Source organism: Thermobia domestica, chromosome 3, assembly GCF_964235325.1.
Source record: "Thermobia domestica chromosome 3, izTheDome1.hap1.1, whole genome shotgun sequence".
In the NCBI taxonomy this organism is placed as follows: Eukaryota; Metazoa; Arthropoda; class Insecta; order Zygentoma; family Lepismatidae; genus Thermobia; species Thermobia domestica.
This window is the reverse complement of record NC_137456.1, coordinates 125,633,055-125,651,570: the sequence shown is the minus strand read 5'-3', so window position 1 is coordinate 125,651,570 and position 18,516 is coordinate 125,633,055. Positions and strand designations below refer to the sequence as shown.

General features: G+C 34.7%; 1 protein-coding gene across 2 annotated transcripts in view; it reads left to right on the top strand.

Annotated features, from left to right (window-relative positions):
- Window positions 1-18,294, top strand: part of Syx13 (syntaxin 13) — a 45,867-nt gene extending 27,573 nt beyond the window's left edge. For both annotated transcript variants that reach the window (XM_081751638.1, XM_081751639.1), the window contains exon 6: window positions 13,670-18,294. In XM_081751638.1, coding sequence (XP_081607764.1) covers window positions 13,670-13,765 — 96 coding nt within the window. In that variant the 3' untranslated portion in view covers window positions 13,766-18,294. The remainder of the gene's footprint in view (window positions 1-13,669) is intronic.
- The last annotated feature ends 222 nt before the right edge of the window (window positions 18,295-18,516 follow it).

Below are 18,516 nucleotides of genomic sequence, written 5' to 3'. Positions count from 1 at the left end.
GATGTGGAAAGTTATCCATGAAGACTTGGATATGAGGAAGGTCGCGGCAAAATGGATTTTGAACACAGATCAGAAGCGTGAACGGGTGGAGGCAAGTAAGGCAGTTCTGTCCCAATTTCAAACGAATAAGGCCAGTTTTTTGAGCGGCTGGTAACAGTGGACAAAACCTGGTTATATTTCTACGATCCCACGACGAAGCAGCAATCGGCGGAATGGCGCCACAGCGGTTCTCCACGTCCGAAGAAGACTAGGACACGGCGCTCCTCTGCTAAGGTCCTTGCTACGGTTTTCTGGGATTGTGAAGGAATTCTATTGCTGGATTATCTGAAATCGGGTGAAACCAGCAATGCAACTTATTATACATCTCTTCTGGACAAACTGAAAGCAGCACTAAAGAAGAAGAGACGTGGAAAGCTGTCAAAAGGGGTAATTTACCTCCAGGACAATGCGCCCTCACACAAGGCACGTCTGACATTGCAAAAATTGGAGGACCTACGGTTTCAAATACAAGAACATCCATTTTATTCGCCTGATTTGGCCCCATCAGACTTTTCTCTTTTTCCTAAATTGAAAATGTTTTTAATGGGAACGCATTTCAATGGCGCTGATGACGTCATTTCTCAAACAGAGGCCTAGTTTGCAGAGTATTCATCCGACTTCTATTTTTCTGGCCTACAAGCACTGCAGCAGCGATGTGAAAAGTGCATTGCACTACAAGGGGAATATGTTGAATAAAAACACCAAGCTTCGCTTTCTATCTACTTGTTCTCTTAGTGAGGCTGAGAACTTATCAACCCACCCTCGCACAAACGTTTGAAGTAGATTTCAGTTAGTGTAAGAGATATTCATGCTGTTTGAGTAAGTTTTGTGAATGTGCTGTTTCTGTATTCAGATCCTGAACGAAATAAACTTTATTTTATCGCGTGCTTCTATCGTAATCCAGGGAATGAAAACATTTCTCCGAATGCACTTTCGTGATTTCTTTTCTTCCAAATTCTATTAGGAGAGAATATTATACGAATTACGAATGTAAAATACCATAGCTGAAAATATTTAATATGTTTAATATACGTACTATCCTCTGATTCGTAACATAAAATCATTCAGTAAACTCTTCTTAACAAATAGAATATTTTATTTTTTTCTTGTTATACATTTTCAAATGACAAAACCATAATTTCTGTATAAATATATGAAAAATGTATAATGGGTATAATGTAGATATTACCATGTATGATACCAATTTTCGATACGGAGCTTAACTCATTAAAACTCGAGTACTGAGTCAGATTGCACTTTTAAAGTCCCTCCTTATATAAACCTGATGGTAGAAAGTGACGTTAAACTTCAATTAATTGATCGATCAAGAACCTAACACAGTTACAAATGTACACACAGTATGACAGTACGTCCGTCGAAACAAAAAAATAGTAATATCAAGTATAAGTAAGTTAGGAATATATATATATATATATATATATATTTATATACTACTATTATATATATATATATATATATATATATATATATATATATATATATATATATATATATATATATATAATATCAATGTTGTATACACGTGATTTCTGTAGGTAAAATATCGTCAGTGGGAATGAGACTGAGTGCAAATTCGCACACAAATTATTATTTCACCTATACAAAAAAATGTAAATAACTATCTCTATTTCAAATTCTGCTTAATCGAATCCAACAGGGATACGAACATAGAAACTTCGAGGAAAAAGAAATTGCATTTTAGTGGGACACGAACCAACGATTAAAAGCACATCCTGATCATCAGCTACATCTCAGATCACTAGATTAGTCACTGACTAGCAACTGCATTAAACTTGTTGATTAACACCTCTTGTTACAGGGTGAAGTGTATTTTGTATCTTCTCAAATTTAAACCTAATTCCCCGTGACATAATCTAATGTCTAATTTTTAATGTTCATGATATCTGTTACTTTGACGAATTATATTTGTCATTGATATTATTCTATTTCATATTTGTTCATTAATATTGTATAAATTATCAGGATGATTTAAGATTCGTTATGGACATTTATTTGTTATGCGCAGTGGAAACGTAGAAAGATCCACTTTACTGGTTGTGAACCAGGGAAACGAGCTGCCAACACTAATTGTCGGGAAGGCATAAGAGAGGGTTTTGACGGCTATTGTTAATCAAGCCCTGATCTTGGTCCTGGGTTTAGTTCTTTCTGAGCTACGTTAACTATTTCTGTATACTTTCTCCACCAATTGTATGCTGTATCACAGGGAACACAAAGTTGTTCACCAGCTTCAGTTACACTCATATTAGCGTAGAGCAGTGAGTTGCTCGATGATAACGATGTTCCATGGTCTATGGATTCAAGAAACTACAAAGATGATATTTACACTTACTATGTTATAACCTGTTGTGTGAAATCATAATTGTTTTAATTGTTATTTATCTGTTATATACCTTAAATATTATTTTCTTAGTAGATTCTGTCTGCGCTGGAAGGGAAAGTTACACTCCAACCCGATCGATCAATATGTTCACGTTTGAAAGTTTCCGTGATGTTTATTATTATTATTATTATTATTATTATTATTATTATTATTATTATTATTATTATTATTATTATTATTATTATTATTAACTATAAACATTTAGAAGCTTTACGAACTTAAAATAAAAAACCTATTTCGGTCAGAAATACGGTCAAGCTCTAAATATTATACATATGCAAAACGGAGGCAGAAGAAGATAAAATAGAAATTAGAATGGCTGGCCTCGGGCAAACATAATACCTCTCGTTATTGAGGCGACATTTAACAGTTCACTTACATCAAATTCTCTAAGGGATACTTTAAAATAACGGCCTATCTATTGTTGTAAATAGATGTATGTATTCGATTTCGCTTCTTTTGTTTGGATGGTTAAAGTTTAGTATACCTTTTCAGCACCGAGACTATGTGAGATGTAGACCTACAGTTTTAGGTAGAACTCAAAGCACCGTAATCGGTTCAAATTTCAAAGCTGTCGTGCCAGAAATTAAACTCAGAACCTCGTGCAGCAAAGACTCACGCCCAAGCTACTATACCAGTGGGAAGGCGTGACTGAGAATATGTTATTTAATAACGTCTCACGAGTATATTCCGAGAACGAGTAAGCTTTCTACATAATATATAGACTACTAATTATCCCTTCGTGTATAAGACAAAATCCAAAACAATATGTATATATGTTTAATAATTTAAAATGTTAAACGATAGTATATCTCATTCGTTTAAAAGGTTTTTTATTGTTGTGTTCTAGAACAATATGGTTTTATTAAATTACAGTTCCCTTTCATAAGTCTCGTAATACATATTCAGACCAAACAATGTTAAATCAAAAGTAACTTCATTGTAATAATAGAATTAGATGAAAATAAAAATTAGAATGTAAAACCATTCTTTTAAATATACTTTTAAAAAAAATCTTCCATGGTTGTGTAAATACTGTGATTTAGCACGTTTTTCGTTCGTTAGGAACTGAATCTACTATCTTTCATGCATTGTATGGTTTTGGTTGTCTCAACATTTAAACCGAGAGAGAGACTGATAACCAATTTCCTAGTCTTAAGGTAGACGATTCTTTTAGCACGAGGTATGTGTTGTAAATGACGTCATTGTGAAATGTTTTCTTTTCTGACCTGAATATGTTTTTCCTTATTTCGTAATTTCACTCCAGAAAAAGAAATATAGTCCTTAGTGGATTCAAACCTTCGACCTACGGTGTATCACTTCCTTCATTTCCACATTTTTTGTGAATAGTATCGTTCTGTCAGTTCAAGTAGACTGTGAGTAAAGCTTGCAGTTCTTCAAAATCGGGTTCCATTTTTCTTTATTTACTTATATGCAAATCCATGCTTAAATAGAACTATGCAGATTCTGTGCAGACATTGTATATAGTTACTTTATGAGGGGAAAAAGGATGTTCAAAAATTCATGAAAGAATGTTAAAATGCTGTTCCTATTATCTCTGAGCACAGGGTTGGAAATTATTAACAACACAATATTCATACAGGTGAGTGCATTGCATTAAAAATGGTAATATAAATATCCCACGAAGTTGAGAATCACGTAAATACCATGAAATTTACATTAAACTTTCTGCATGAGCTACAAATAAAAACAAAATTACAAAAAATACAAATAAATTTACTAGATAGTTTTCAGAAAACCTTTCCTCGGGGTCTCGTCGGTTTATTCTCTTGAAAAAGAAAAAAAAAAAAAAAAAAACTCCCCAAGATCAACTGACGGCCTTACAAAAGTAGCAACATATAATAGACATGTAGGTCCTGTGAGATATATGCGGCCTTTACAGAAATTTTGCAGTAGGTCCCACGGCTGTTTTCTTGTGAAAAAGAAAAAAAAAGAGTAACTCGCCAGAGACGTATGCAGGGGTGAGTCCTCGAGTCTAAACCTCCCGAAATCCCGACTTTTCTGCAAATTTTGCCTACTCGTAAGGGTGTTTACAAAGTTTAATAAAATTTGCCCTCATATTGAATGTGGTCCCCCGGAGAAGCTTTCGATCCCCCCTCTGAATAAATTCCTACCTACGTTGTTAGAAGAAAAGAGCTTCGATAGATTTTTCATAAATTATTCCTTAGTTTGGCTTCAGTGAAGCTAACTGGGCAAGGTCATGTTTTCGGGAAACTCGAATTGTCAATGAAATAAAAAACAATCGCGCGAAACAGGTTATTAATCATTGTAGGCTATTTGTAATTATGATGTTGTCTCCAATTCTATGTCGGTCTTTTTAATAGTTTTAGATTAAAAATAAATTTGCGACTTAACATTACCGTATTTTCCAGTATGGTAAATATTTTTGATCTAAATGTGCAGGAAACAAAATTACATAATGCGTTCAGTAATACAATTGTTCAATTTCCACCCCTGTCTGCGTATCGTTCAATTCAGGGAAAATGAGCGAGACAAAGGGAATTCGTAAGGATCTAGGTTCATCTTTTGGACTGAGTTTAGGTTTCTATGACCAAGACTGTATCTCATCTGTACAGAACTTAAAGGTTTCTGGGAATGTGCTCAAATGTATTCTACAATGCAGGTAGATAAGAGTCCGAAGATGAACCAGCGTAGTTTATAAGGATTCTTAGTAAAAGATAGCATTATAAAAGCAGATTATTATGAAGAAAGAAATAGACTTTTTTCTGGCGACGTGATTTTAATAAGTTTCCTTGGATTATCAGCCAGGTGAAAATATTGACTTTCAGTGTTTCGAATGCAGACATTGCATTTTTCTTCAGGGATTATGATGATGAAACCGGAGGTATGTGGGCATATACTTGTGTGACTATGTAGAGGCGGAGCTATGAATGTGGGGGCCTGTGATTGACTGTTGTGATTACGAGAAGTGCCTTTGTTGAACGCCTGTTTTTTTATCTTAAAAAGAACCGCCCGGATAGGACTGAGTTGAAGCCCATTGTCTCTTCTAGATCATTGCTTTCCTGTGAGATGGCTATGGCTTTCAGGGCCGGCCTTAAGCCAATTGGACCGATTGCTGCCAATCGGTCCCCGCGCTAGTGCCGTCTACTCTTCTGTCCAGTCTAATCTACTCTCCATAGTGCCGTTTTAAGAGCATATTAGGCACCAGAGCAAACAAGTATGTTGTGGTCCATCTGATAAACTGTCTTCCTAATACATGTAATTAATACATGCCATTCTGCTCGCGTGCCCCCAGTCAAGTGGCTGTGATACTATTAAGATGGCTCTGCTGCTCTCAAGTACACACAACAACATATTGCAATACAGGTACATCCATGTACTCCACAAGGGAGGGTATGACCTCTCCCTAACAAGGAAATGAATAGTTTGTATTAAGTTTCCGCGCATAAGCAAATATTTTCTGAATTTAATGCTGCAATTTTTGTTTTTTACAACTTCTGTTGTAAAAACAGATTTTATGTCCAGGGAGTAGATTGCACACCCCCAAGCTAACACTCTCCAAATTTCCGTACACACACCCCTGAGAATAAAAATATTGTTTTCTTTGAGGTTGTGTAAAAATGTATATAATTATTCTGGGTGCAAACCCTCTTTGATTTTGAACACTTCACTAAGTAAGAGTTCCTGACGTTGTCATGTGATAGTACCATGAATACCGAGATAGTATCAAATAAATCAGCCTCAATGCAACTTCATTGCATATTCTTTCTCTTATTATAGCTATATAAAAAATAAAACCAGAGGACAAAATTTGCCCTCTCCTGCGAAAAATCCCGTGGATGTATTATTATTTTTTAAAAAATAAAATCAGGAAAATCGAATATATACTAGTGCGTAATGAATAGGTAGCTGCATATGAAGGTTTGTTTTCTAACTCGAATAATGCAATGGAAAATATGTCATCCATCTTCCATCAGTTCCTTAAGGTTTGTGATCGTCTCATCATCATTTCATTTTGTCTGCAATCGATAACAATATCAAGCTGATTATACCTTTCATAAGTAGCTACCTACAATGTTCTCACTAGCCTACATTAGATTTGCCTAACTTGAATTATTTTCAAAAAAATAAAGTTGTTAAGAAATCTTTAAACAAACGAATTCATATAAATGTGTATTTCATTATGTCTTACAAATATAAACGTATGGAAACATAAACTTCACCATTGTATTTTTCGTAAAATTTTAGCTCAGTCTAATATATTACATGACACCCTTCCTATTTAAAAAAGTCGAGCGAGATACAAGATGGCGGTCATAATAAGCATACCCTCAAATAGATGTCTACTTCCTCCCAGTATAGGTTAATGTGTTTTTCATCCCTTGACCCGCTTTACAATTAAAATGGAATTTTCAAACTTGAAACCTACTGTTATGGCTTATTCTGATCAATCAGGTTTCCGACCACTGCGGCCGTCGTTATGGACGGAAGCACTTTAAATTTTGCCTGCGCTCGTTTCTTGATATTCCACACTTCTCTGTCAAGTTTGATCAAGATACTAGATTTCAACATCGATAGGTTTATTTGTAAGAGAAGAAAACTATGGTACAGAACCTTCTTCAAAAATTGGGAGGCACAAGGATGAAATGTGTTTTCCTTTTTTTTTTTTTAAATCCATTCACTGTCTGCATTTCCATTTGAGTTATTTCTCTGAAAAATTAGCTGCTATAAGCAATGAACAGGGTGAGCGTTTTCACCAGAACATTTCGCAGATCGAAAAAGGTCATAAAGGGAAATAGGATAACCACAAGACCAGTAGGGAGAGCGATATATATATATATATATAAAATACAGGTTCAAGTTAGTTGTAAACCCGGGGCCCCGTAAAATATTCCCAATCGGGCCCCACCTAAGGCCAGCCCTGATGGATTTCTTTTATTACACTGTTCAACAAATTTTGATCGAAAGTATGTAAATTCTTTGAAATTGCGATTTTTACATTCATTTAAGCATAATATGAAAGGAAATGATAATAGAAGAATTTTCTTAGCTCAGGTTGTGAAAAAAACGCCCTTGTACAACAGTAGCTGTATATATACAAATGTATTAATATTTATAGAACATTTAAGCAAAATCCTTGTAAAAACCTACATTTCACTTTTTTTTTTATCTATTTCACTGTGATGTGATAAGCTGGGGAGTTAAGAAGTACCCTAACCTATAGCTTTCTATACCCTTGTACTTCTTTTTCAAAATTGCGCAAATACCAGTTTCACAGCGATACAGAAAATAAAGTAATCGTGGTCAAGTTAAACATTAACAATTCCGTAATAAAAATCAGTATTAACATCAAAACATGAAAAATATGTACAAATACCTTTTTGTGCAAGAACTACACTGCAACGTAGACAAAAGTTTCAAGTGATCCCTTGTACAGGATTATGTTTATTTTATTTTGAGCGTCTTCGCTTGGCTTGCCTTTTGTAGGTTATATCTGGAGCATCCCTTGCAATAGTAGTCGGCCAATATGTTAGAACTCCACTTCCCCTCATATCTCTTCTCCATGGCTGCAATATCTTGATAGAAACGCTCACCATGTTCGTCACTTACTGCTCCACAATCTTCGGGAAAGAAGTCTAGATGTGAATGAAGAAAGTGGAGTTTCAGAGACATATTGCAACCAAGATTTTCGTAGCACAATAACAACTTTGCTACCAGTTGTTTGTAATTTGTTGCTCGGTGTCTTCCCAAGAACTGTGAACAAACACTCTTCAAGCTTTCCCACGCAGCTTTCTCCTCACCTTGGAGAATTTCGTCGAACTTGTGATCTTTGAATAGTTGCCTAATCTGTGGCCCTATGAAAACACCCTCTTTAACTTTGGCATCACTTAATCGAGGGAATTGTCCTTTTAGGTACTTATAGGCCTCATCCTCTTGGTTCATGCTCTAAACAAAACTTTTCATAAGACCTAATTTAATATGTAGAGGGGGAAGCAAAATTCGGTTACGATCTACCAGTGGTTCATGCTGCACATTTTTCACTCCCGGCTGAAGAGTTTCTCTGGTACTCCAATCACTTTTGCGGTAATGAGATCCACGATCTCTACTGTCCCATTCACATATAAAGCAACAATACTTTGTATACCCTAACTGCATATCTAGCAACAGTGCTATTACTTTAAGGTCACAAATGAGCCACTGAAAATCGTAATATTTAATGGCTTGAAGTAAACGTTTCAAGTTTTCATAAGATTCCTTCATATGAACTGCGTAACCTACAGGAATTGAAGGAAGTTCATTTCCAATATGTAAAAGCACTGCCTTTAAACTCACCTTGGACGAATCTATAAAGAGCCTCCACTCCGTAGGTTCGTAATTAATTTTAAGTGCCCTCATGAGACCATTTACATCTGTACATGCCACAAGTGTGTCTTCCATAGTAAAAAATGAAGTGAACATCTTCTCCCTATTCCGATATACTGAAATATTTACTTTTTCCTGCAATAAATTCCATTGCTTTAAGCGTGACGCTAAAATTTCGGCTTTGCTTTTCGAGAGGTCCAAGTCTCAGATTAGATCATTTAGTTCCTCTTGAGTAAGTCTATGTGGTTCACATGGAGGTTCTTCTACAACAAACGTAGGGTCCTTCGAAGTACTTGATTCAGGAGCTTCAACTTCTTGATCATCATCAGAAAAAAGATCGTATTCTTTAGGTGGGTCAGGAACAGGTAGTCCTTCTCCATGTGGAACAGGGCGCATTGCAGAAGGAATGTTAGGATAGATCAAGGCCCGCTTCTTCTTCGTGGAAATTCCCTTCTTGAGGAAGGAACCATACAAAAATAACAGTCTCTGATGTGGTCGCTTGGCTCCCTCCAAATCATGGGCACTGCAAAAGGCATTGAGCGCCCCTTCCCATTAATCCAATTTCTTAGATTGCTGACACAAGTGTTACACACAATGTGGAGTGCCCAAGATTTATCTTGGTCTCCAATTTTACAACCAAAGTAATATTGATAGGCTTTTCTTATTAGTGGTGTTATAGTCTGCTTTTGTGAGGAAAATGTCACTTCCCCACACACGTAGCAGAAGCTATCCGCACTGTTTACACAATTTCGCGGCATTTTTGTTTATTGAAATCCTCAAAATGTCGCTTGAAATAGTTCCGACAACTATTTAAAAATATACATTCGAAATACCAGTATTTTTGCGTACTTGTAGTTGTATTTTTATGTCCTGCACTACACAAACGTCACACCCAAAACCAGGGTTTGCCCAAGTGGGCCCAGCCCGAAAATTCGGGTTGGACCCACCTGAAAAAAAAACATCTTAAAACCCACCTGGGTTTTTGACTTTTTTGTTAGTGTATTATTGGTACAACTAAGGTGATCACATTGAAAGTTATTTTTATCAGATTTTAAACTTTCTTTGGGCGAATTATATGCTTTCATGTTAAGATGTTAAGATAGACAACAATAATCAACATAAGACCTTTATAAAGCTCTAAATGCAGTGAATGAATGAATAAATAAATAAATTTAAAAAAACTCACCTTAGCTTGAGATAATTGTAGAACAAATTAATGTGCGGATTATGCTTATAGCCTATTTGAAGTAAAGTAAGCGATTGTATATTTTAGAAAATACTTTCCGTGAATAAGGTGTTTCCTGACTCGGCGCCGCCGAGGGACGTTATCCCTCATACGTTGACGGGTTTAAGGTCATAGGTGCCGGTACTAACAGTAAATATGTAAATACATTAGTAAAACTATTAGTATTATTTCTTACCTTTGATGGTAACAAAAGTATTCAGTAAAATTTGGTTTTCCAACAACAGCAGTTAAGTTCAGTCATTTGTTGCTAGCCTTCATATAAGCATTCTGTAGAATCAACACTAGCAATAACGTAAAAATTCTTGTCAAAATTAAGAAGCTTAATGGTCGGAGCTCCGAAGACTACGTAACGCTTACTATTTCAAGTGTTGCATTCAAACTTCAGTATTAATGGAAGTTTCGATGTACAGTAAAGCAAGCTGCATTTTCAGGGAAAACCCGTCGTGAAAGAAGTGTTTGGGAAATTCCCGCAATTGAACTCACAAAGCATCGAAAGTGAATACTTCAACAATAAATATATTTCATTTCATTTTAGACATTTTGAAACATTTACTTTATAAAATATGAATTATAGGCCTATCTTTGTTAATTGTTTTAAATTAATTTTCGGAAAAGAGCGGTCTTGCAACAAGTGCTCGGGTAATTCCCGTAATTGAATGCACAAAGCATCGAAAGTAAACTTCAACAATAAGACCATTTATTTTACGTTGAAAAATATTTAAGACATTTTGATGAATTATGTCTTTGTTTTAAATTAATATAGCTATTTGGTATTCATATTTGACGAACGTCACTGAGGCTCCTAGGATGACTCGATCTACATTTGTTAGTTTGTCTGCCTTTACCACACAGTGTTCAACTTTCGGTCTTTTAAATTTTCAGGATACAAACCACAGACACTCTAAATTTTCTGTTTAGATTTTGGCAGCATACCAACGTAAAATTACAAAATGGCGCGCTTTTTTAAAAAAAATAGCTGATATCCACTGGCGAAACTCCCGGGGGGATGATGGGGACATATCCCCTACAATCTTGGAACTGTTCCCCTCAATAATCCGATTGGAAATGTGTCTTTTAGGAAGAAATGTGATGATTTGTGTCCAACTGTCACAAAGGAAAGTGAGATGAAATTGATACTTCCCAGAATAAGCCTCAAATCTGACCGCCTCCCAATGTTGAAGACAACTCTGCTCCCCTACCCATGTTGTCTCGGAGTCCCACACAGGGGACATAAAATATGACGATATTATTATTGCTTTACAACTTTAAAATCAGACTGGCAACATTGAAAACTGTTTACAGGGAATGATCATACTTGGATTATCCCTTGTAAACAGTTTTCAATGTTGCCGGGCGGATTTTAAAGTTATAAAGCAATAATAATGTCATATTTTATGTCCCCTATGGAGGACGCCGAGACCGACATGGGTAATCCTCCTCAGCATTGTTTTTCGCCTTCATAAATATTTTGTACATCGCATATATATATATACCGTTACCCGTCCCCCCAATGTTGAAGACAAATTTGCGCCGCTGCTGATATCCACGCTACAAAGCGCGATTTTAGGTCTTTCAAGTTGAAATTTTCAAAGTAGAAAGCACGAAAGACTAAATTAGCTGTATATATTTTGGCGGCATAAAATTTCAAAATGGCGTCCATTTTTCAAAATAGCGGGTATCCATGCTACAAGGTGCAATTTTCGGACTTTTTAAGTTTATATTTTGAGGGTAGAAGAACAAGACATTCTAAATTTGCTGTATGGATTTTTTCGGCGATCCAATATAAAATTTCAAAATGGCGGCATTTTTTTCAAAACAGCAGTAAATAGAAAGTTGTTGCAAGTTGTGACAATGACACTCATGAAATATAAATCATATTTTAACATTTTTACCCCAAAAAGATTGAAATATTTCGAAAAAACTCAATTAAACCCGAAAAAACTTAATAAAACCCGAAAATACCCGAAAAAACCCACATGGGCCCAGGTGGGTTGGGTTTTTTCAAAAATACCCGGGTTTTTTCAAACCCTGCCCAAAACGCTGATAACTGCACTAAACCCGTCTTTTCTAACAATAGTAGAACACTACTGAGATAAGGAACACAATGAAACCAAGCGTTCATATAGTTTCTCCAGTGTTGCCGGATCAGCGTAACATTTTACCCCAAACGAAGCGAATATATTTATTTTTAAAGCGTTAGACATGCCTGTAAAACGAAAAGTAGAGCTAATATTCGAAAATAACTTTCAAATTCGTGATCAGCACCACAAAATCAATAAGAATTAGCTGATTTTGTTCAATTTACATTTTCGTTGTTGAACAGTGTTATTCTGTTCCAAAGATTTCTGCCCTCAGCCAATCAGAGGCCCTTATTCATAGCTCCACCATATATATATATATATATATATATATATATATATATATATATATATAATATACGTGGTCTGTCCAAATACGCGAACTGAGCTAGCAGTGTCTCCTTGAGTTAGGCTATGCGCACTTGTTGCTTTGTTAGCAGAGCACCCACTGGAATGGCAGTAACTGCCAGACTGTCGAGGCGAGTGTACAGCTAGAAGTGAAATTGATTTTGTGGTGTCCTGTTTTTGTTCGTATCGACGATGGATATTAATGAACAAATGGCACAACGAATCAACATCAAAATTTTTGATTGGTAATTTTGGAGACTGTCCTGAATTGATCATAATCCTATCTACTGTCCTGGCCGTTTGCCATTGTCGTAGTGACAGTCGAATGCAGGAAATCGTCCTGGTCATTCCGTCATTCCGTACGCTCAGAGAACTGCACACCTGCCCGATTGCGTAGAACAGTCGAATATTAGAGGTGTATATATATATATATATATATATATATACACCTCTAATATTCGACTGTTCTACGTAATCGGGCAGGTGTGTAGTTCCCTGAGCGTATGGAATAATATATAGTGTATGCTTTAACTCGTCTGCAATTGTATGAACACTATTCCGAGAGTCCGCTTCCACGGTATTCCTGAGGAACTTAATAAAACATTCTACTGGTCGGTGGCGTGGGACTCATTTTTACCGGTACCACATTTCAGCATCCATTCAACCATTACTTGTTCCAAATTAACTTTTTTTTCTTCTTCTTTCTTTCTTTTCGGGCTAGATGTGTAGAATGTCTGTTCGAAGTCTTAAAGAAAAAGCACTCTTAATTGTGTTCTTCATGGTGTTTTTTCATATAACTTTAACATCATATTGCCACCTGACTAGCTTGGCATTTACAGTTTTCTGCAGTGAGCTTGATAAGAAAAGGCGATGCTCAACAGTATAACAACCAAATAATTACATCATTATTAACATCTTCATAATTGGTTTTCGCAATTGTTTGAAATTTAATGTCCTCTTTCAGCACTGAGGTTGAGTATTCCAGTTGATAAACAAACGCAGGACCACGCACGTTAGCTACTTGCCCACAAAAGGCCACAGGTTTTCCTTAAATCATCATTAGTAATGCATAATATAAAACATATACGAAGAACGGGAATAAACAGGATGACGTCCTGTAGTCTAATGAGAATTGTGTTGTGAAAGGTCATGATGAGAGAAAACTAAATGGCTAATTTCTTACTATTTCAGAGTAGGTATCGGAAGAAGTTATGGTTCCTGCTGCTCCTGGCTGTGATAGTTGGCGTGATAGTCACTGTGATTCTGGTAACCCAGTTGAAAAGGTAGCAGTACGTCCTTCCCCTATCGCTATATATTCCACACATGTGATCTTACTTGTTCAGGTATAGCTGATGTGTACACTTCGTGCTTTAATTATTTTTTTTATAAACATTTAGAGCAGTGATTGTCAAAATTTAAAATGGAAAATGCGTTTATTGTATTTTTATTAGTTGTGCTCATTGTAAAAGTAGTTTGTGTATAGTGAAAAAAAGTTTTGGAAATAGATTTCTCGAACCTTTCTATGAAAGGAGTATACATGTTAGGTCTGATCAAATAAGTGTTGCTCAAGAAAGGGACTAACCTAACAATTCCTGTTAAAATTACAAATGAGCCGGGAAAATATAGATATATATGTATAAATATACCTTACTGTAATTCAATACTTAAATATTTACGATTTGTACAGTGAGAAATCCTATATTCTCAAAATTGTGACTATCCAATGATGAATACCAGATTCATTTTTGTGTAATATGTACCATAAGTTTGCAGTGTGATAGTACTGCTGTTCATAAATGGGTAAAATTAGAAGCTGCAGTACATCCTGTATTTGTCTTTGTAAGCTTTGTTTCAAGACAATTGATAGTTCGATCATTATTAGAGCATTTTGGAATTGAGTAGATAAGTACGTCATTAGTTTCAGATGATAGGAAAATTGAAAGCTTTAAGATCGTTTATCAGAAATTAATAGCGGGCGCTTGTTGTATCGTCTCACTTGAACAACTTACTAACGCGCGAAATATATTTTTCTAGTCCGTGTATAAAAGTACCTCACAAAATATTACTACCAGTTTTTTTTTTCTTTCTTTCTTTTTCCTATGGTTACATTGCCTTCCGAATTATTTTCCATGCATTTTTTAGTTTTCTTTTAATGTTATTCAGATTGTCAATTACATTCTTGGAGGAGTTGTTTCATTTAGGATATTCCTTTTCAGTAAATAATGGATTTCAGATTACATAAGTTACGTTACCTATCAAGTGCAAAGCCTCCGTCATAAGTCAGTTTGAAATGCATCATTAAAATTATTGATTTATTAGTTGTCAAAACGTTTAGATTTGACATGAAGTCCTAAGTTCATGTTAGAGGAGACTGCGCAGGGCATAGTTTTTGTAACCGAAAACAAAGCATGTGATGATTGACTACCTGAAGTCTGTTTTTTAAATTTGTGTTTTGCTGTAGAAGATAAACATTTGCTCTCTTGCGTGTACCTAGAACTTGTTTGGACTTCACTTTGATTTCTTAAGATATGAAACTAAACTTCAATAGTGTAAATTGATACACGAAAAATTCGTGCAAAACATCTATAGACAAATATTAGGATATTGGTATCCAGTTGTAAAGATTTTTGGATAAATTAAACAATGAATAGATATTTAAAAAATATGTGTTTGTCATGCATGTAGCAAAGAGTTGTATTAAATACGAGCTGTAATTCTGCTTGAACTTTAAATTATGCTTTCAAATTAGATGTTTCAAGCATTAAAATATCCTAAATTGTATTAACGAAGTACTGCAATTTGAAATGTTTTTCCTTTGACAAGCTTCATCTATTCACATATTTTCTTAGTAAAGTAAGCTAGACGTGTGTGCTTCCAATTTATTGCTATTTTTATAGCGCTATGTAAATTGTTCTACCTCCTATCCATGACATGGTAATGCTTCCAGTTCTAATGGCCATACCAGAAATTAAGTGTGACATCTCTTGTAATTCGTCTCTGAAATTGAAAGTAACTGCATATTTCTTGAGCTAAATATTAGTGTGATAAATTATGCTCAGCCCTCCTTACAGTGATTTCAACAATGTTCTTTTTTTAATGTTATCTACGTTGTTTTAATATTGTCAGGGAACATAGTATCTTTCCCTTTAGCTTGAAATATATTTCAATGTCTCAGACAATATTTCTTCTTGTCCTTTATTGCGTTCAGTATGTTACCTTCCCTCCATTCCGTAGAACTTGCCTGTCTAGCTAATTTTTGTATTCATGAAGAACTCATATGAAAAGTTCATAATTATCATCAGAGCGAATTTCTTCGCTATATATATAATAACTAGAATATCAAATTTTGATTTGATTGAAACAATGAAGGCTGTGGAAAATAACACTGGATTATGTTGACTAAGTTGGGTTCCCAGTGTCTTGAAGTACTTTGACAGCTTACCGTAGAAAGTCATAATAACGTTTGAGAGTCATAACCGAGCACCACATCATTAGGACATAGAATACTGGAATATTTAGAATACCCTCTTTTAGTCCTAGCGAGAAAATTTAATTTGAATGTAATACACACAAAGGAAGGAAATTATTTACGCAAGGGCACTATTTATTTCTTTAACAGTCGAAAGAAACATTAGAATATCTTTACGCTACATAGTATAAAGCCATAGAGTAACAAAAGCTGTACATGGCAATTAGTAATTACTACATCGGATGCAAGAAGGGCCTTTTTGTAACGTGTCTTGTTCAATGCCATAAATCGTGGAAACATTAAGGCCCTGTTTTTTCGTAAGTCTTGCTGTACCTGATGTTTAGTTTTGATATGTTTCTAATTGTTTCCTTGTATTGTACAGTATTCAGTTTTGTTATAAATCCCACTATTAACGAAATAAATTTAAATTTGTGTTTTCTTTATATAACTCAGAGATGTTAGACGCAGGTGTAATATTACATGTATTAGTGTGTCGGTGGGCGTTAGTTTTATGCCCTTCTCGTGACCCCATTTTGATGATCATATTCAAATAACTTGAGTTCTCATCTTTATTTCAAAACATGTCTTTGGTTATCGTAAGTAGTCTCAAAGGCTTTAAGGGGCTGAAGCCTTTGTTACAAAATTACTCTTGGTTGGGTGTTTAAGTCGTTTGAACGTGACTACTATAAAATCAATCTCAAATTTTTATCGTGCACATAATAACTTTTCTTGTAACCGAAATTATAATGACCAAAATCGTATAAGAATCTTTATGGAACCAATATTTATTTTTCTGTGTAGAACATTAAAAGAAAGACAACCCAAAGAATTAAGTCTCGTCTTCCCACCCGTAATTATAATTGATCCTTGGAACATTTTACATGAAAGGCAGTAAGTGCTGTTGTCATTCCACAAATTCCTTGTATTCCTTGTGTTTGAAATTCAAAATTTAGAGTAAAATAATTACTTTTGACATGATTTCAATTCTACATACTTTGTGTCTTCAGTCCAATACCTTTCGAGACAATTATTCTTCGCATGTGACTGCAGCAATGTGAGTAAATATGGTTCCCTGATTCTGCTGTGTAATTAATACATCGTGTTAATTATACTGGCAAATCTTCGTTTGAAGAAAGAAAAAAAAAAAAAAAAACTTGTTGCAGTATAGTGAAATATATGCGTGATTTAACATGCACATTATATTATGGTAAACGCTAGCAATTTTTTTTAAATCTGCCATAGTCTTTGAGTGTTAATTTCTCCATATTATATATGTTAATGTATTGCTGTTTAAAGTGATGAGTTCGGTGGAGAATTTACCAACAAGCAGATTTTTTACTACAAATTTAAATATTTTTCCTTTAATAATCGTAAGCTTTATCCATGCATGTTGCTTACGGAAACTGTGCAGTAATGAGATAATTAACACAATTCTGTGATCTCAAAATTAAGTTGAGGTTTCATGCGTGGATTACGTGTTTTCCAGTGACCTTACTGAGTGTATCTTATTTTCTACCCCTAATTTGACAAAAAAATTTTAATTAACTATAAACAACGCTTGTGAAACATGCTTGATTAGCAATAAAAGAAGTGTATTATATTGAATATTGCCTTTTTTTAAAGTTTGATTAATATCTGAACCAGAAACGTGAAAATCTCATAAAGAAAATTACTATCAATAACAGTGTTCTAAAAAGATACTTGCCCTTAAGTAATGATTTTTTTAAAAAAATATTATTGTTCTCCAACACTTTCCTGTATAAGTATATATATTGTCTGTTTGTTGATGTGTGTACGAATTTCTGTGTGTGGAATTGATATTATGCTTTTATGTTTTTAAATGTGTGTAATGATTGCATGGTTTAATCCTAGACATTAGCTACCAGTGAATTGATTTTCGACATTGGAGGGTCACCAATCAATTTCTGATTTCTTTGAGTTCAAAGTCCTTTGAATAAGTGCAGAAGTTCCCTACAAATATTGATATGCTGCTTTGCACACGACTTTTTGTGTGCAGAGGACGATTTGAAGAAACTTCTAAATATATAAGTAATATGTTACAGTGTTTCCGAATGCTTTTGGAGTCATTCCTCGATGATAAACATATCGTAATTATACTTAGGCCAGCTTTAGTTATTGCTTTAAACCTGATCATTACTGTCTAATAAACGTAACAAACCAAAAAAAAAAAAAAAAAAAAAGTGTCAAATCTTGTTATATGGAAATTTATTGACGATACGTTCAGAAAAACCTGGGACTTTTGTATATTCATGTAGAATGAAACCGACATTACATTTTACGTGATTCTGTACTTGAAAAATAAAAGAAACCAAGTTTGTAAAACAAATACTGATGTTATTATTATTATTATTATTATTATTATTATTATTATTATTATTTTTTATTATTATTTATTAGCCCGACTTTATCATAAAGAGTAAATTCTTTAAGCGGTTTTAATAAGCCTCGTAACAATGTAAAGGCAGCAAACGTGTGGTGGCGAAGGAGGCTCTACAGATCCCCGATGAAGTCTCAGAGAGTAGTCTGTACTATTTCATAAACAATGAAT